Consider the following 21140-nt stretch of genomic DNA (forward strand, 5'->3'; position numbering starts at 1 on the left):
TCATTCCACGCCCTGCTAGTTGTTTTATGAGGCATATGAGAATTATCAGGACCTTTTCAGCTTTAAATCTCAGAACAAACTCAAGATGTCAGTGCACTTTTAGACATGTTAAACTCACCAAAAAAGCCTTTGAACAGAACATGTGAGGCCCAGATGGTTGTGAACTTTTTTTGTGGGATGTCAGACTTTGCAATGAGTTTGATTTTAACAGGAGAAGAGTGTTGCAGGAAAGCCAAAAAAGTTTACAGAAGAATACTCAGTGTTAAAGTAGTGCCCTATTTCCAACCTACAAACTAATAAAAAATTTTCATAAAATACTATTTTTGAATTTAGTACATAAAGTTAACAGTTTTCTTTGAACTGGAAATAACAAACCTCTGTTTATACAATATACTACCAATAAACTTATTAAAGAGAGGATAAAGTGCTTTTCCAACAGGTTGATACTTTGTTCTACTGTTTCGCCAACATGATTATTGCATTATTATTCATAATTTATTCCAGTAGCTGTAAGTAACTCTGCCATTTCCCTATTGCATTGTGTGACAATATGTTCACCAAATATACTTAAGTTTGCCACTTTTCCAGTGTCAAAACATTGACAAACCTTTTAGAGTATGTTTCTGTAAATCCTTTCGTAACCTGTGTCCTATCCTCTCATGTCATATCCCTCAGAAAATGAACATACACTTATTACAGTATTTAACAGACCTGCTGCATGCTGAATTTTGGATGTTGGGGCCAGTGGGTCAGTATCTGTTGCACATGTGAACACCACATGCAACATATGTTTTAAAAGCCCATCTAAAAGCACTTTGGCTGGGGCATCTGCTCACCTCATGCTCAATGTATGTGTGCTTGCATATGAATGTGAAAGAATGACTGTATATGACTTTACTGATCTGTCTGAATGTAGAACCAGTCTGTAATAAACAACAATCCAGATGGAAGTAAAATACATGGTTCAGCTGGCAGGCCTGTGCATGATTTGCGCTCCGTCATATTTAGAGTGAAGTGGACAGTCTGTGTAGTGGATAGAAGAATACAGGGATTTAGCATATACACAATGTAATTACAGAGTAAAACCGTGAAGATTTCTGTTGACTAGAATAGGACAGCGGCAGCAATCAGTGCTCTCTGTACTGCTGGCAGCACAATAAGGTACCAGAGCTACAGACTGAACAACGCCAAGGTTAAGCTATAAATGCAGGAGCACAACCTCTGTCTTATAGTTGTCTCTTAACCCAAATGAATTGATAACACATGAGCAAGCGCTCTCTGTCCTGCAGCTGTTCATATCTGCTGACATCAGGAGGAACACAGGATGCTTACGGCTCTTTCACTGCTCCCATTACCAAAACAATATCAGTATTCAGTGGCAGTTAAACTGGCCGGGGGAACCTGCATGTAACACTGGTACTGACTGAGTAGTGTTTTCTACACACAGCTTGGTAGCTTGTAGTGTTTGTTGAGTCTCAGCATGTTGCTTGTGAATACACAACTTACATCGTCTTGGTCCTGTTGGAGGTGAGAGGACAAATAGCAATCAATCAGTGACTGTTTTGTTCATTAAAGTATATTTGGTTAACTCTAACTAAAAGATGATGGTTCTGATTCACAACTGAGAGCTGTCTGTGAGACTTTTGATCATTTTTAGCATAATTTTGTAAAAGGTTGCCAAGAAATGCTGCTTCAGATCAGCATTGTACCTCAACACTAACAGCACTTTGGGAGAAAACCAAGAGAAAAACAAATACAGGTGATGAAACTGTTACATAAATATCTGTCATGTGGCCATCGCATTACATAATATATTTTTGCACAGACAGAGATAGGAAGAGAACTTTATTCAGTTTTATATAGATGTATAACAGTTTCACTGCCGTAGATGTGGAATATACTGTATAGTATTTTGCATTTGGAGTGAGAGTGGATGTAGCCTGGTGGTTGACTTTCTTTACCGAGGCCCTAATTACAAACTAAACTGGGAAACTTTCTTAGAGGAAAGGGAAAACGTCTGATTTGGGCTAAAAGAGCGACCATAAAAAAGCAAAGACAGTCATTACAATTATGTTACTTTGGCAATAAGCATGAAGACTACATCCACTTTTGCTTTCTGTCACTATAAACAGTTAGGGAAACAGTAAATGGATGGTCAACCTCTGAGTTTAAATATACACCAGCACTGTACTTCCCTTTAAATGGTCTGTTTAGGTAGAGTTTCTGTGCACTGCAACTTTCAGGAGGTAGAAGGGGAAAATATGGTCCACTTGAATATCAAAGGCATGAGACGTGGGGGCGTTTCTCTATTGGCTTTAAAGGAGGAACTTGACACTGAGTCTGATTATGGTCATTTCTCTTCCCGGTAATCTAGCCAGCAGGGGGGCAAAATGTTTCGACTTTTCTGACATATTTTGAAATGTACCGTATTGTGCAGTGTTAACAATTTACTTATAATTAGGTAATATGTTTGTGTTTCAGTGAATCGTAAAACCATATGAGCGCAACGACAGAAAGTTTGGCAAAAAGGGATTTTGAAAGGGGTGTTGCAAGCTGAACTGGCAACCGACAGTCCCGGGGCAGGTCCTGCCATTGCGTCGCCAAGAGTCCGGAGGCTGAGGTTTGTGTGGACATTTCTGGGAAAGCCTCCACGGCTCCGTTTTGCCAAGGAGAACCTGGGAAGAAGCACGCGTTTTCCTGCACAGACTCGGCACAGGTTTCCAGCGCAGTTAAGAGTCAGACTGCTCACATTTCTTGCTTTTTTATCGGAGTCTCTTCCTTCTTGCACTCAGAAGATCTCCTTACAGTGTGCTGGAAATAAATGAAAAAAAGCTCGAGGATTAATTGGATAGGTAAATAACTTATTAGAGTGAAGGCGTAAGCGTCTATTTTGGAGATGTGACGTGGTCCAAAACTTTTCGCCGAAAGACTTCATTCATTTTATCCTGGGGTTGAGGATTATTTTCAGAACTTTGGATGTTTGTGTAACAGAGATGCTATATACTCTTTATCTTCCTGGGATTATACTTGAAAACGGAAGTGGTCCGAGATGAAATTCTGGGTATAACTGTTTACGCACGACAAATTCGTGTCTTATTCATAAACAAAGAGCAGTGTGGTGGTTTTCGTGAGCAGAGGGCATGCTCTGAAACAAATCACTGGCAGACTATTATGTGTCCTGTACCTACTTGTCTTCATCTGGAATTAATTGATTGACAACTTCAAATGCACTAAAGACGCGTAAGGATCACTGGTCCACTACTGGATCTTTTTATATTCCCTGGTGAGTGTTTAGTCTACTTTATCTGACTTCTCGCCAGAATGTGGAGGGCTTTTGTACTCAGTTTAACTTTGATTTATCTGATGACCTGCACTGGTGATGCCGACAAACAGACTCACCTCAAGCGGGTGCAGCTGCATCGACGAGCAAGGGTGGGGCGTCCTCGGCTGGGCGCAGCGGACAAGGGGCACCTCGGCGGGCGAAAACACCCTGGATTTGGTTCGGCAATCTCTGTGCACAGCCCCAAGACGGAGGAGGGGGATATGCAGGCCGACGAGGGTACTCCAGTTTCAGGGACTATGCAGGGCAGGAGAGCAGGAGGTCAGGGTTTGGTGCCAAGGAGAATGGTGTCTGGACAGACTGGCATGCCCCGTCAGCCGGGCATGCTGCAGGATGAGGGCACACCAGGAGCGAGAGCCAGGGTCTCCCGGATGCAGGGTGGCGCCGGGTCACCTAACCTGCTGGCGAGTTTTGCAGGGAAGAACCGGGTCCTTGTGATCTCGGCACCTCACGAATCAGAAGGCTATTACCGGATGATGATGACTCTATTGAAACCAGATGTGTACTGCGAGCTCGCCGAACGACACGTCCACCAGATTGTCATGTTTCACCAGGAGGGAGAGATGGGGGGCAAGGTGAGGAGGATCACCTCAGAGGGCAAAGTGATGGAAGAGCCTTTGGACACAGCACTGATCCCCAGACTCATGAGCTTCCTCAAACTGGAGAAGGGTAAGTTGTGGTTCCTGCAGGTGATGGAACTGATAACTGTGACACAGACACATCTGTACCTGACAATGATAACATCCTTATCTGATCAGTGATGTGTTGACCTACAGGTAAATTTGGGATGGTTCTGCTAAAGAAGACCCTGCAGGTGCAAGAGAGGTACCCCTACCCTGTGAGGCTGGAGGCCATGTATGAGGTGATTGACCAGTCGCCCATGAGGAAGCTGGAGAAGCTTCGCCAGAAAGGCTTCCTCCAGAAGTGTAAAGGAGCAGGTGTTGAAGGCCAAGTGGAGGAGGGCACACTCACAGGTGAGAAGGAAGATTAATACTAATGACTGATGGTATATAGCAATGCAGATCATAGAGAAATATTAGTGCAAAATGTCTGGGGCCAGACAATAATGGGCATAGAATGGATGGTGATGTTAATAGGCCTAATCATAGAATTTAGTCTACATTAAGATATATTGTAATTAAAAATATTATTTTATGTAATGAACATCTTTTTGCATTTCTGCCATCTTCTCGTCTGCTTAAAAAACTCTTATGTCTCTTAAAAGTCCTTCTCCCTACTCCTAACACCATAGGAGCTCTCCTGAGGGCAAAATGCTTCGTGAATAAATTTGATCTTTACCAGGATTTAGTCTTAACTGTAAGAGGAAACATAATAATTCTAAAAATATTATTAGAATTTTATCACTAGGAGCAATGTTTTGTACTAGGAAGCTTTATGAATACACCTCGTCACCCACGATTCAATGGAGGTGAACACAATTTTCTTTGGCAATGAAATATCACATTTTAAAAATTCTACACCAGATTCCTTTTCAGACACAGTAGTTTTTTCCCATTACTCAGCATAAACTGCAGAACATGCTGTAAATTCCAACAATAGTTCCCAATGAATATTGTTGGCAGTGTGTTTTTGTGTATTATCCAAAGTTCAGTGCTTTGGAAAGACAGTTTGATATTGAAATTTATCATTCGATTTTTAATGCTTTGAGTTCCACAAACGAAATCTCTTTCACCTCCATTGTATTAGAGTGGAGGCAGATTTCCCAGAAACAGATGTTGCTCAACCCCAAGTAATTGGCATAGCTAGAAATTGGCATTTGGTTGTAGTGGCCCTTTAAAATCAGGGTCAGAAACCTTACACAATACCAGAAAGTAAGATATTTTATGTGGTAGGTATTATGCGTTATTCAAATCAACATTGATTAAGTAAATTGGTATTGCTTAAAAAAATATAATATACAGTGATTGGAATTTTTACATTATAATACACAACAATATCAAAGTCAAACTACTCATAGAAAAGCAAAGTTTTCAAGGGGAAACTTTTACTGACATGTATGGTCTGTCTGTGTTTGTGTTTGGACAGTAGACACACCAGTAGAAAGAAAACCAGGCAAGAAGATATTTAGAAAGCCCACAACAACGACCACAGTTGCCACAACCACCACAACAACAACTACACGGCCCACCACCACAACTACAACCCGGCCCACAACAACTACCACCACAACCAGAGCAACAACAACTACAACCAAAGCAACAACAACAACTCCCAAACCCACCACAAGACGAATCACCACTACTACCACCAGAAGACCAACTACCACCACCACCACCCAGGCACCAACCAGAGCCCACACCACAGCACTATGGCTGCCAGCCCCCAGAACCACTGTTGATCCTTACTACTACAACCGCAGAGAGAGAGAAAGGTACCCAGCCAAAACCACCCCTGCTGGAGATAACCACACCAACAAGGACAACAGAGATCCACACGGCCGCAAGCTGGTACCTGGCACACGGAGGATCAAACCCACCAAGAGAAAGAACGGAGGAGAGAAGGTGAGTTGGTGGAATTTGGCTAAAATGCTATGAGTGTATGATTGAGTTTGGTTTGTGAACTCCTCTTGCTCTCTTTTGCCAGGAAAGATTTATGTGAATCGTAAAAGTGGGAGGGAAAACTAATATTTGAAAAATGTGTGTCATGTCACATTAATCAATACTGAAAACAGAAATATATTAACATAACAGTTAACAACTTATCCTTATTTGAGCAGGTGATGACTAATGAGTACGAGGACAAGTATGAGCCCAGCAAGCCAACAGTCAGCGACCCTGAAGAGACGGAAACCTTCACCGACATCAGTCCCACCAAGAGGGTCAAAGGCAAACATGACAAGCATGACAAAAAGAAGAAAAAGAACGACAAGGCAGCTAAGAAAGCAGAGAGAAGAGCTGGAAAGGCCGGGAAGGAGGGGAAGAATGGGTTGAAGAAAAATGGAAAGAAGTTATCAAAGTACCCTGAGAAAGAGGACTACCCAAAGCCCACTAAGAAGCCAACGCCCCCTCCGAAGGGATCTCTGGCCTCCTTCCTGGACTACTTTGAGAATAGAAGGCGGCTGCTGGTGAGAGCATGACATAATTCTCACAGTTCATAAGAAGCTCACTCCCCCTCTCACCTAGCAAATCTCATGTTTCAGGCTTTAGCTAGAGGGGATATTAGTGCTATAGTAGCTTATAATAGCTTTATTAGATTGCAGCCAACTCCCAGTGCACACATCTTTCAGTCAATTATTTAAATTTATTCCCTTCTGTCAGCCATTTATAATTGTTGCACCATTCCTGCACCATTAAGTAAGACTAGCAATTATTTTCATTATGTCTTAATGTGCTTGTTATTCTTTCAATTATTCAATTATTGCTTTTGTTCTATAAATTCTAAAAATGCCCGATAGAATTACTTAAAAGTTGTTTTGTCCAGTCAACTCTTCAAAATGGAAAGATATTCAGTTTACTATCACATAAGACAAAGAATAGAACTCATTGAAGATTCATGATTTCAGCTCTAAATAGATGTTAGTGTCTCCACTGACAGCAAGTAAGCAAGATAATTAGAGCACAGATCCAACACGATGTCTAGTAAAACCATTTTATTCATTCTTAATTGTAAATGATGAAACCGCCTATAACTGTTGGCTCGAGATGGGGTTTTTGGACAAACCATCATCCTTCATCACTGAACAGTTGGAGATGTTGAACAGAAATCAAAGAGGGGGAGTTTGTTTTCCAAAACAGAGAACTGGAAAGTTAGTTTAAAAGCCAGAAATTTCAACATCTGGATAAATAATCCATCGTTGATTAATATTTACTGGTCAACAGCTATGTAAACCTCACTGTGCAATGAGACGTCAAATCATCCAGTTGTTTGGTTGTTTTAAAATCACACTGAATTGATGCAGTATATGTATAGTGTATAAAATATGGAGAGCAGCCATCCAGCTTTCTGACGGGCTGCACAGCTGTGTGCTAACAGACTGTGTGTCTCTGTTTTGCAGTCAGTATAGATTCTTATCATAGCAGTGCTGTGGACAGGCTGGGAAAATATGCCCCATCCTCCGCCTGCAGGTTAATGTAAACACCACCTCTGCAGTGTACTATGTATGTGTGTATGTGTGCGGTTGTGTGTGTGTGTGTGTGTCTCACTGCGTGTAACTTCCCTTCTCTTCCTCCAGCTGATTACATCCCCCAGTGAGGAGAACAGTATGTATGTTCAGCAGAGGGATGAGTACCTGGAGTCTGTGTGTGAAATGGCCATCAGAAAAGTCTCCATCATCACTATTTTTGGCTCCCTGACAAACTCCACCATGAAAATTGACCACTACCAACTGGGTAAGTAGTTCCCATATACAGCACCAGTACATGACTTCACTTTTCATGTCATTCAATAGGAATTAAACCAAATAGGCTCTGCGGGAGATGATTGGTCATTCTCTCACACATCAGCGTTAACTCTTCCTACACATGACTGGGCAGTCACTGGTGCCTGCAGTTGCTGAGTCATGAAACCACTTTGAATAGTTTTTCATCTCAGTGGATGTTTACCAGACTTGTAGGGAAAGTGTAGGTGGAGACATGCGCTGCAGTTTGGCTTTGCTTTACTTTCCTCTCCTGTTCTCAGACTGTAAAACTCACACATATACTAATGTAAAAACCTCAAACAGTGTTAAAATGTCTTAATATAATCACTAACTATCCATAAAATAGCAGGGTTTTGGAGTTTTCATAGCCATACACTAGATATAATAAATTAGACTATAGTTGGGACTGTTGGGAATTAATATCCAGAAAGCTTTTAGGAAATCCTACATTTGGTAAAGGTGTTTGTTTTTGGTCTTCAAATACATTACTCCTTCTTAGTTTTTATCTTAATAATATTCTGTTGTCTTCTCTGTTGTCTGCTCTGCTGTCATCTTCCTCCAATCTAAAATATTCAATTTAATCCCTGTAATTCACTGAAAGCAATCTGTCTTATATAAAAATATTATGTCTTCCTTTAAAAAAGCTTCAGATAAGTGTAACTGGAATATTCTCATACCAATTGCAATTTTTTTGTTTATGGAACATTTTGATTTTAAGGACATTTTTGCAGTGTTGCTCACCCAAATTTTATTCTTCTTTAATTTTGAGTACATGATGTGCCCCTATTTCTTTTCATACTAAGTTAGGGGAAAATGTGAGTGTTCACGATATGGAGATGGAGGCCAAGAGAGGTGTCTCCTGCCACGTCTGCTGTCCTGTCCTTTTTTGACCATTCTTGCACAATGTCAACCTAGATATTTTCAGCAGCGATCTCTGCTCTAAGTATATCATTTTGAATGTACTGTACACCGACTGCCAAAGCCACAGTATTGTATAGTACTCTGTGCAGGTGATACTAAACTTTTGATTCCCACAATCCTGGCCTCTGTGGTCAGAATTTATTTGGCATGTAATCCTGTGGTTTTTTCAGTCTTAAAGTAACAGTATTTTTATATTACTCTAATAACTTTTTATATCGCTCTTTCATCACACTGGTTTTAGTGATGGAGCAGGTGTAGATACTGTAGGAGTGTTGGTCTACATACTGTATAAGATGAACTCAGCAGCTGTTAAAGAGCAGTAGTCTGCCTTGAAATACTATATAATACACACACACACACACACACACACACACACACACACACATACACACAAACACACACACACAAACACACACACAAACACACACACATAAACACACACACACACACATTGAACTAAGTGCAACTATGACATCACTTGAAAAACTCCCTTTTATTAAAGTACTTACTTGTTCAAAAGGAACAAAACCACGACTGTATGAGATGTGCTGTGTCATTTGTGCTTGGCAAACCCCCCTTATATTTTGAGACATTTTATAGCCGTCTCAAACCCTCGGCTTTGGTTAATGTGTGTTAACGTCAGGATAAGAAAACCCATTTCGTAAAACTTTATGAGTCTGTCACTTCTCATGACAACGAGGTTTTATCCAGACGGAATTCTGGAAAAAAAGTTCTGAGGTGACGTCACCCGCCCCTATCCACCCACCACTGGACGCTTACTCTTTTGTTCCACTCACCGGCCAGGGGATCAGTGTGTGTGTGTGTGCGTGTGTGCGTGTGTGTGTGTGTGTGTGTGTGTATGCATGTATGTATGTGTGCATGTGAGAGAGAGCATGTACTGTATACAAACAACTGGTTCTTTCAGCGTTGCCCCTCCCTCAGTTTAGGATGACCTCATAGTGTTCGAGTTGACTGGCCGGTCAACCGTGTTCCGTGGAACTTATTAGAGTTTGTTTGTTATATATCTGAATCAGCTGTCTCCAACATGTGTTGAGCTTTTCCTGATTTGACTGCTCATACACATCACACAGCAGGGAGTTAGTCAAACAACCACCAAAAAACACAGTTCTGTGGTGTGTGTGCGTGTTTGTGTGTGTGTTCTGTACACATGCATGGAGGGAGTGGTGATTAAAGGCTTTTGATTCGGCCAGTGTAAATGCCAGCTACAGTAAATTTCTAAGGCATCCGACCCTGCCAGATCTCAGGGAATAAAAGCTGGTCTTTGTCAGGTTTGTCCCTGATTCACTCTGCATGTTTCCATTCTGCTCTTCACCAGTTCAGTGTCTTGTCAGACACTTTTTTCAAAGGAACATTGTTTTGAGCTCAGCAATGGAAAACACATTTACTCCTAAAGTTTGAGAGCTGAACACTCACATTGTGTTTGTGTTGCTATGGTTTATTTGATAGGAAAACATATCGCTATTGCACATCGGTTGTCAAAAACATAAAGAAGTCTGACAGTTATACGACAGGCTTACAATTATGTAAGCTCTTTTATTTGTCAGATGTTACAGTTGACAGTCTCACAAAGAATAAGTGTTGGCAGATTTACATTTTTCACTTAAATTTCTTTGGCACAAGATGACAAAGTAAAGTCTGACAGAGAGATGCCAGAAGGTTTGATATCTCATATGGTTCAATGTTTTAGTTTCACATTTTTATGTTTTGTTAGTTTTTGGGGGAATTTTCACCTTTATTTAATAGCAAACAGGAAATGAGAGGAAAGATTGATGGATATGACATCCAGCAAAGGTTCTCACAGTCTAACCAAGGACACTGTAGTTTTGTGGTATTCACATTAACCATTCAGCTGTCTTGATGCTCAGGCATCAGGCATATAACCACTGTCTGTTCTTTTATCTAGAAAATGATAAACCCATGAAGGGTCTTCGTCAGGAGGACCTGGTGAACCAAGATCTGATCACAGAGCTGAGGAAGGAGTTCAGCATGACACATGATGACTTCTACATGGTCCTGACAGACACCGACATGAGAGTTAAGGTAACAGCTCATATTTCTAGAACAAGGCCAACAAAACCTGTGCATTTAGAAGTCTCCTCCTTTGTTTATAACCACTGATGTGTCACTTGCAACCCTAAATGAGCGCTGATCGGAAGTTTAGAGAAGCACTCAGTTAGGGCTGGGCAATATATTGATATTTTATCGATATCGTGATATGAGACCAGAAATCGTCTTAGTTTTAGGATATCATAATATCATGATATATCATCAGTGTTGTCTTTTCCTGCTTTTAAATGTTTCATTACTCTAAAAATGTGTAATTTTCTGAACTTACTAGACTGTTTTAGCTGTTCTGTTATTTACCTTTTACCTACTTTGTCATTATATTCACATTAGCGATGATCATTTATCAAACATTTCATCGTGTAAATATTTTGTGAAAGCATCAAGAGTCATCTCTACAATATCGAGGTATTTGGTCAAATATATCGTGATACTTGATTTTGTCCATATTGCCCAGTCCTATACTTAGGTGACCCTCAATGATTCATAAACTCTGGAAATGTCAAGTATTTGCACTCAGATGACCCTAATTCATTTTGGTCATCGTGAGACCAGACCAACCATATTTGGGTAGGGGTTGCGTGTTCAGCTTGGCCTCTAGGTCGTCTTAAAGACTTTCACAGTGCACAATCCGAACATTTTAATCACACTTTGCCTTAGGTTAAAACACTTTTTTTCTGTCGTGCTGCCTAATTCAATTCACTCTTATGAACTGTTTTTCTGCATCCTGTTGGTCTCCACTCTATTTAAAGGTTCACCACACATCTGTCCAACACTTTCACCTCTTTCTCTTTGAAGGTAGTCTTTGCCCCTGGACTATCCTTGCACTGCTGACATGCTGCCTTCACTTAAACACTGTTCTAATTCACACAACATGACATTTGCCCAACAGCTGTGTGTGTGTGTGTGTGTTTGTGTATCTGTGTGTGTACGTGCCAGGGTAAATCACCAGGTTGTTTTTGGATAGATTCATCAAAGAGGCTAGTGTTCACCCCTCTGCTGACAGAGGCAGAGACAGGGAAGTCTGTGAGCGTCAGAGGATGTGGGTGTGAGTATGAGAGAGAGCGCAGTGGTGAGAGGTGTGAAAGAGTTCGGACAAGCTGTGCAGCAGATTCAGTGTGCCCTGAGGAAGGTGTGAGAGCGTGTATGTGGCTGGAATAAATTTTATTGCATGTGTTAGATGTTAATACTGAGGTTGCTTTACATTTCGTAAATTAAATGCGATGTATTATGGTTAACCGATGTGCCCTGAATGCACCCCTTCCCAGAAATTATTATCAAGAATGCTTGAGATGTGGTGAGGGCCACACTACATCTACAAACACGTTCCTAAATATCACTTTACTGGAAACAGTTTCATCACTGTTTGAAGCAGTGGAATTCTATTTTCATATCCTCAGTGTTGGTTGTACCCGCAGACATTTATTCATTCTGTGGTTTTACCACATTTCACATCAGCCTTTGGGGATAGTGTGACTGGTTTTTGTCGGGTTCTTTTGTCAGCAATCCTATGAAGTTCCCATCGCCATGAAGGCTGTATTCGACTACATCGACACCTTCTCTTCCCGCATCCGAGAAATGGAGCAGCAGAAGAGAGATGGTGTTGTGTGCAAGAAAGAGGACAAACCGCGATCGTTGGAGAACTTCCTCTCCAGGTAGGGTCATTTCTAAATAGTTTCAATACATGAAATGTATGTGGATACCCACATTTTAGACCTATGAATGTTAATATGCTCCTATTATAGCCTCAACTCTTCCTCTACTCTGTTTTTACCACCTAACTTTGGAACGTGGTTGCAGGGATTTGCTCCCATTCAGCCAAAAGGGAATTTGTAGGGTTATCCACTGATGTTGGCCAATAAAACGTGGCTTGTAGTCAGTGTCCACATATTTTGGCTTTATAGTGTATCTTATAAATACATAGCAAACAACTATAATGTCTTATTTAAGTGTCTCTCAGAGGAAATATTGGGTGGTCCCATTAGGCTGTTTCCTCTTTCTTCAAACATCTGCTCCTTTGCTCAATAATCAGCTGAACCACAATTCACAGCGTTTATACACAGCATTTGTCAGATTGTGGCAGCCTTTTTGTGTGTGTCCAACAGATATTAAAAGTTAACATAAACCCCTGCCATTCCTCAAGGCTGAATCCCTGCAGTCACATATTTTCCCGAGATGTCTAAACCAGACAGGCTGTCTTTTGTTGCCATGGAGACCTGAATTTCAGCTCTGCAGTGTAGAGATCTGGCAGGTTTTTGACCATAATTCGGGGGTTGTCACCCTCTGGCAGTAATGGCATTGGAATATGTTAGCGTACAGGCACAAACTTCTTGTCTTAGTGCCAAGCTTTCACTGCTGCACCAAAGTGCCACTTAAATCCAGGCTAAAATGTTCTGTGATTGCAGGTTCCGCTGGAGACGTCGCTTGTTCATCATCTCCGCCCCCAATGATGAAGAGTGGGCCTATCAGCAGCAGCTCTACGCCCTGAACAGCCAGGCCTGCAACCTGGGTGAGTTACCTGAAATAAACCTTCTGTCACTCTTTAACTAACCCCAGGTCAGGAAAGTCACTTTATAGGATCAGTTCACCAAAATAACAAAACAAAAAAAAACAATTACATTTGCAATTACATTTTTTTAGACATACATTCAGTTTTAATTGCAAAGGTTTTGAGACATGACATTACTGCTACTGTTGCTACCGAAACTAACTGTGAACCATGAACCACAGTGATCACCCCATCACTTTAATTTCCTGTCATCTCTTTGCTTTCCACTACTTGACACACCAGAAATAATCCATAAAAATGATCAACTTTTATTTATTTCTTTTCTACAACAAAGAAAAAAAACACAACTATCATCTGAATCATATTCCATGACCGAAAAAGAGCAGGAAGAAGAAAATCTTATTTTACCTGCCCCTCCCTCAAGAGAAAATAAACAATAGAAACAGATGGTCTGCCCAATTACAGTTACTCAATACAACATTAACATCACAAGAAAAAGAGAACAATCAGAAATAAATGATCTGTCTCAACACTTGTACACAATATAAATCCTAACTATCTAGTTCATACAATGCAACTTTTCTTTATTTAAACATTTTGTTAAACTGAAATATATTCAAGCAACCCTTTAAATCCATCTTTAAGGAATTCCACAGCAACAGAAATACACATCTACTTTAAAGTTGTTCGTGCAAATTGGTGCTTAAAATTAAATTGCCTGCGATGATCTTCATTATTAGAACAAAAAATAAACAACTCTGGTAATACTTTACATCTTGCCCTGAACATGACTGTGAAGGTCTGTAGTTTAACCAAATCATCAAGTTTCAATAATCTTGATTCAATAAATAACGTGTTGGTGTGTCCTCTATAACCCACATTATAAATAATTCTCACTGCTCTTTTCTGTAATAAAAATAAAGGATTCATGTTGGTAGAGTATGTATTACCTCAGACTGCAGCACAATAACTTAAATAAGGCAAAATTAGCGAGCAATATAAGATTCTCATTGCTTTATAAATTTAACACATACTACAAAAATATTCTTACACACTTTTGCTATATGAGCTTTCCATGTCAATTTATCATCAATGGCAAACTTGTTAGTGAACTGTTGCCTATTTACACATCAGCATATATGGAGCAGCATTAGAATTCATTAGGAGATGTATTTCAGGAGACCTGGTGAATGTTGTCCAATATTCACTCTCTGTTTGGTCCTCCCCCAGTTCCTGAGGGCAAGTATTAGCTCTTTGGCTGCTTTGCTTCACTATTCAACAACTTGTCACTACAGCCGTACTATCTGCTGTTTAGTGCTGCTGTGACCAAATATGACACTATGACAATGGTGAGACTGAACCAAAACAATGAACATGTGAGCTAGAAAGTCAAAACAATGATTTAAAGGGGACGTATTATGTTCCTTTTCAGCTCTACACTATTACTCTGAGACTCCACTAGACTAGATCCACAGTCCAAAAAGGTCCTTATTTATCATACTGGCCCTTTATTCAGACCCTCAGTTCAACCTCTCTCTTAACAGGCAGTCTCAACTTCTGTCTCTTTAAAGGGTTGTCCACACTGAGAACAATAACCATAACGACAATGATGTAATGGTCCACACTAAGAACGATATATCTTGTAAACAGCGATGTGAAGTAGTCATTACTGATGAGCTGCTATAGCTGTACATTGTATGGAGAAATAAAAAGAAAACCAGAAGAGTTCAGAGGCCGGTGCTGATTCAGTATTTACAGACCAAACTGATCTGCAGCAGATGTTGAAGCGCGGTGTGTAAAACCGCATTGTTGCAGATCTGCTAACTTTGTTTTTTTACATTATAATAGAGAACAAAGTTCCAACATCTTTGTAATAATAAGGACCTATCTAAAGAAATCACCTCTGGCTGTCATCCTGCTCCAATTTACAGCACATCAGTCCATAGTGAGAGAGGAGCAAAGCTGTATAATAAATATATAGGCATGGGAAGGATTTTGATTGGCTGTCAGTGTTTTTATAGTTCTTAAAAACTCTCTGAAAGTGATCCTAACAATATCATTCTCATTTAGCGTTATTGTTATAGTTGTGGTGTGGACTCCACCATCCATATAAATTAAGACAATATTTGAAACTATATATTTATAGTTATCGTTATAGTTATCGTTCTCAGTGCCCTTAAGCCCCCTCTCCTGATGAGCCCACTCTGTTCTGATTGGCCAGCTGTCCGGAGGCCTGCCGAAGAGCAGCCATATCAGAGTTGTGTTAAGTTACAACTGATGCAAACCACTATTTCCTGCTTTACTGCTCCATACTAAATGACTGTTAAATGATTAAATACGTTTTATTGTGAAGAATTTATAGGAAAAAAAATGTGTTTATCACCGGATTAATGAAGCTTTATTAGCCACGCTCTTCTTCAATAAAAACTTGTTGGCACAACAACATATGGAGATCAGATCAGTTAGGTGTAATTCAGGGAAAAACAGTACAAGCAGAAACAGCCACAGTGATGATGATGTTTGATGTAGAGCTGCAGATGACCGGCACACCTCCAACAGGCAAACTACCTATTTTTTACTTTTACTTTGCCATGTTGTGTAATGGAAAACACTCAGAGCATGCCAGTTGATTTGAGTGTTCCTGGCATGACAACTACCCCCAAAACAATGGAAACATGCCATAATGTTAGTGGAGCATAGCAGTGAACTGCAACACTTGTGGGTGCACTGTGCCTGGAGCAGATGACCATGTAAAGAAATCAGTCACGAGCCGACGTCAGCTTGTCTAGAAAGTAGAAAAAACCAGTGGAAACTTAATATTCAGAGCAGTCTTAACACCTGAGCTTAAAGGGATTATTTTTACATATAATATCATTTGAAGTTTTGGCCAGGTAGAATCAAGTGATTATGCTCTGTTGGTTGATCAGTACAGGCCCTGTTGAACATGCATGGAGTCATGTGATCCATTGTTCATATAAAATTATTGATTATAGTGACTGTGAAAAACTCAACAGCACTTGGCTTCACTTTTTTCAAAACTTTTAACCTCATAGGTAAAACTGAATAATAGGAGAATTATTAAATACTATAAGCATAACAATACAATATTTTGTGCACGAATTAAATTGCCATCTCTTGCCTTGTATTTGGATGATCTACCAATAAAAGTGAAACTGTGTACATTGCTATATACCACCACAGCCACGTTTGACAATGTTGGTGTCTTTTAAAGTGGCAATCTTGAAGGTCACACTAGACTGAGCGTATTGAAGAGTGAATCTGTTGCATTAGGTCCTACCTACCTTCCCCGGTGGTGTGTCACTAACTATGCCACTTGTGATTTGAATGCACATCACAAATACACAGTTCATAATAATAATAACACATAATAATAAACGTATGTAATATTGCAAATGCAAGAGGTTTTATCTGTAGGCCATAGTCTCAATCACTATTGTGTTCTCATTTGGGTGATAGGTAGTGACTTAACACACATTTATTTAAATTCAAATCTTTTAACTTTTAAATTGCCTTTCATTTTGTGTGGCCTCTTTGCTGATAAGTGGTAATTCTATCAACATGGCCAGTTGTATGAGGACCCGAGGACTTTTCTGCTTCTCTTTTCTTTCCTTTCTGTGTGTGCTCAGCCAGAGCGGCTCTGTCTGCTCATGCTGACTACTCCCTCTGTGCTCCAAACAATTTCCTGTTACTGCAGCCAGGAACAAACAAACAAACAAACAACAACAACAACAAAAAGCTTCTCTTCCTTAGAAAGACCTACCTGAAGGAGGAAGCATAAAATCCTTCATTAAGTGACCATAGATTGATTCCTCTTTGTGTTATATTATTTCGGGTTAGTAGAATGGATGTTAAGTGGTATGAAAATGTCTTGAATACAGTAAAGTGTGAGCAAAATCAATCTCTTTAATCTTCCCAGTCATTCTCCTTTGTACTTTTCAACTAAATACAGATTGTTTCATGGTGACCTTAAATGTACCCAAGCATGTGTCCTGACACTGTCTGCCAAAGTATTAGTCAGACCACTTCTGAATATATTAATCACATGGAGAAGTTGATTACAAGGGATGTGTCAGTTTGCTGCATGCCTCCAGATATTATCAGCACATGTCTATGTTTGTGCATACTGCGTGTGTGTGTATGCATGTGTGTGTTTGTGTGCACGTGTGTGTGTGTTTGTGTGCACGTGTGTGCAGAGAGATCCCAGATGACAGAACTGGCAAGAGATTTTTCTCTTCTGTCTGGGGCTAACAAGCCCTTTTTGCCTCGCCGACAACAGCCCATTTTGGCCTGCCAGTTAGCCAGCTTTTCCATAGTTATTTAAATATTATTACTGTATATATTTAAAAAAGAGAATTTTATCTAAACTTACCAATCTCAGCAACCTGTGTCTGACATATTTATGTAAGATAAATGTAAACTTTAAATAGCCCACGGTGAACGCCCCCCTCTTTGTAAAACCAAATAAATGCTGTCATCAAGAGCCACTCCCCTACTTGAACCTCATGTTCCAGTCTTGTGAGTTCTTTTCCCAGAGTTTCTTTCTCATTATGCTTACTATAGTCAGGAACACAGATGTATTTGTCACGTTTATGACTTTGACTCTTGTACTGACTACAGTTCAAAAAGAAATGACCACAGATTACACTAAATTCAAGACTTTTATTGGTGCAAAATATGACTGCCGGCTGGAAAATTTAAAGAGGAAGTTGTAACTGAAAGGTTTATTAATGGTTAGGGAACTTTGAGGTTGCAAAGTTGTAAAAGAATCCCTTTGACTTTTTTGTGTTTAGCCTCCTCTTACCTAACCTATTTTTTTTATCTTTACTGAACTTTAAGTTCATGGGTTTATCTTTCTTGTTTTTTTAGTACAAACCATCAAATTTGCATTTAGTCTCAGAATATCAACAATTCAATGTCATTATTCATGGTTTATTACTGAGCTATAAAGCATTAGGAAATTACTAATCAACCATTTACAAAGCCTTTTATTATAGCTTACACAGTAGGTATACAGTAACATAACATCTGTTTATCATATGAGTGAGTCAGGTGACTGGGAAAAAATCATGTCTTGCTTATCAGCAAACCTAGACCAAGTCTCTGAGGATCTTTTTCCCCTTCATGTGTTGCTCTTGGCTGGGTTGGCACTCAGGGTTGTTCCCTCCCTCCCTGTCCTAGAAAAGGCCTGTCCTGCTGACTGGGCTGAAGGCCTGAGAGGTTTGATCCTTGTAGCCAGCACTTGGCTTTCACCAAGTAAAGCCAACATTCTCCTATGTTTAATGTGGGTTTCCTTGCTTCAGAGGAAACAGCTTTTTGGCCGCGCTCACCGGACCACCACATTCTCCCTTTATCTAAAAACCACTGCTTGTGATGGTTCCAATGATCAACAGCCACAGAGGAATCAGTCTAAGCAGAGGGACTAATGGATAAGAAACAGTTGGTCAGCATGTTGCAAATATGGCAATGTTGTTTGAAATCTGACTTTTTCTGGTATATTTCCTCTACTCTGATGTGTGTTATAATTCTGGTTTCTGTTGCCATGGTGACATAGGTCTGAGGCACATCGCCATTCTGAAGTTGGTCGGTACGGAGATAGCGGATATGGGCGGAGTGTTGGAACTCTATCCTATCAATGGTAAGAACTTCTTATATAAAATTATGTATATGACTGTTTTCAGTCATGTGTGTAGCAAACATACCTTGACACACACATATACTAGTATATCTTTATCTAGCTGCCATAACCATGCCTACAGTTTACTTTCCTTTCAAAGCACTTTTTCCCCCATGAACTAAAAGCCAAAAATCTTACACCAGATTACCCAAAACCAGAATCCTAATCAATCCAGAAATTGCCCTGCACAAGCCAGTGTTTCTGTATCGAGCATTATTCCACCATATGGTACAGAGAATCTGAGTTCTAAGGTCCAGGTACTATTCCACCATGTCCCCATAGGAACCTCAAAGTTGAATTACTAACAGGCACAGTCTCCACACACCGTTACAGCTGCATAACCATGTGTGCTGCTTTGACAGGGGACTCTTCATCAAACTTTATTTGGAGAAAAAAGACACAGGAGTTATGCAAGACTGTAAAAATTAGAACTGTTTCCAGTGGGCTTAAGTTGTTTAGTTTTCTGCTTTTGGCATTTGAGCTCAGCAAGTGGGGGTACAGTAAATGTCAAACAATTCTGCAAAGAAAAACATGGCTGCATTTTTCTGCTGTGAAAGTTGTCTTAAATACTTCATTCCTCCATTCAGGGAGTGCTACAGTGGAGCGTGAGGGGCTATCAGCCAGCCTGGTGAAGGACATGAGGAATTACTTCCAGGTCAGCCCAGAGTACTTCTCCATGCTGCTGGTTGGGAAAGACGGCAACGTTAAGTCCTGGTACCCTTCACCCATGTGGTCCATGGCTATCATCTATGACCTGGTAGACTCTATGCAGCTACGTAGACAGGAGATGGCCATCCAGCAGTCACTTGGCATGCGCTGCCCTGAAGATGAGTACGGCGGCTATGGCTACCATCAACATGGTTATGAACACGGTTACCAAGACGGCTATCACCAAGGCTATGGCTACTAATGGGTGTATGGGTGCGTGCTAACCATGGATGCACAACCTAACTCCTTTCTCTTGCCTTGCAGCAGGTGCTTGGCGCTATCAGTCCTCCTCCTTTGAACCATAACCTTTGTTTCATCTTTCCTACCCATTCTCCACCAGGCAGTTGGCTCAGATGAAGTGAGGTTCTTGAATGTTTTGTAGCACTTAGTGGAAGCCTCAAAACTGTTGCTTTCACCTATCCAGTTCTTTAATATATAGCATAGTATGCTGCAAGTAACGGTCATTTGCAAGAGGCTTTAATCAGAGCTGGTTAGTCAGTAAATGTGTAGAGGAGCCTGGAGGTTCAGGGATCAGTTGTGTATTTAGTTTTTGTTGGGTTTTTTGCAGTTCAAACTTCAAACAAACAGTGTTTTGCACATTATAGTATCTGTCTCCTTCACTTGCCTTCCAGTTCATCTTCATGTTATCAGCACAGATCTTTTTTTGTAGATAATGGGCTAAAATAAGACATATATGTATTTATTGGACATCTGTTGCATTTCAGGTACAGTTATCGATTATTTTATGAGAAGAAGCTGTCACATTATTGCTCTTTTGTAAAGTGTCTTATTTATACTCTATTGTGCTATATGACAAATAAACATTTGTTTAATACCAGTATTTGTCTTTGAGTTGCTTTCAAAACTCGCAAACAGTTTGACTGTAAACCTACTCTAAGAATTATTTGAGCACTATTGCCTCCTAGTGGCCAAATAAGATAATAAATGGAAATACTTTGCTCACATTTCAGTGACCATTTAATAATGACCACTCTTTTGTGTATTACTAAGCATATGGGTTGTACTATGATAAAAATAAAACATGAATGGTTTTTACTTTTAACCTCTTCAACCTCATTCACTCGTCAGCAGGTCCATTTTTACAAGGAAATGTGCAGTCAAGCATTGGTGAAATCCACTGACCTTAATGTGCCTCCAGTTCTCAAATTCAGTTCAAATGGGCATAAAATAATGCACATGAAATCTAGAAATTTTTCATTTGATGCAATGATGTAGCTACCCTTAGATATTTATATTTTATTTAACATGTTCAGTTGTCATCCCTCAACCATTCTTTTTTTCTCCCCTTCTGTGTTCTCTCATGTTTCCCAACATTATTGTACCTTTAATCACATCTGTAGTCCATTTCCCCCTTCACAGTTCAGCCTCCTCTCCTAATGCTATTGTTTCATGTGATATAAAATATTACAATATATTATTATAATTTTATTTGGACAAAATTAAACCAGTTTAATTGCAGTTTATTTCAGAGCAACTTTTAGCA

At 40.0% G+C, this 21140-nt stretch overlaps 1 protein-coding gene across 2 annotated transcripts; it reads left to right on the forward strand.

Moving 5' to 3' along the window:
• The first annotated feature begins 2420 nt into the window (after window positions 1-2420).
• On the forward strand, window positions 2421-20787 carry ccdc80 (coiled-coil domain containing 80). Of its 2 annotated transcripts, none has more exons than XM_053329279.1 (10): window positions 2421-4009; window positions 4117-4314; window positions 5387-5862; window positions 6078-6425; window positions 7533-7689; window positions 10564-10700; window positions 12228-12379; window positions 13130-13233; window positions 18806-18889; window positions 19516-20787. In XM_053329279.1, the coding sequence occupies exons 1-10, from the start codon at window positions 3322-3324 to the stop codon at window positions 19836-19838; spliced, it is 2667 nt and encodes an 888-aa protein (XP_053185254.1). In that variant the 5' UTR covers window positions 2421-3321; the 3' UTR covers window positions 19839-20787. The 2 variants fall into 2 exon arrangements, with proteins under 2 accessions (XP_053185254.1, XP_053185255.1); XM_053329280.1 differs by having other exon boundaries at window positions 5390-5862.
• The last annotated feature ends 353 nt before the right edge of the window (window positions 20788-21140 follow it).

Source organism: Scomber japonicus, chromosome 11, assembly GCF_027409825.1.
Source record: "Scomber japonicus isolate fScoJap1 chromosome 11, fScoJap1.pri, whole genome shotgun sequence".
In the NCBI taxonomy this organism is placed as follows: Eukaryota; Metazoa; Chordata; class Actinopteri; order Scombriformes; family Scombridae; genus Scomber; species Scomber japonicus.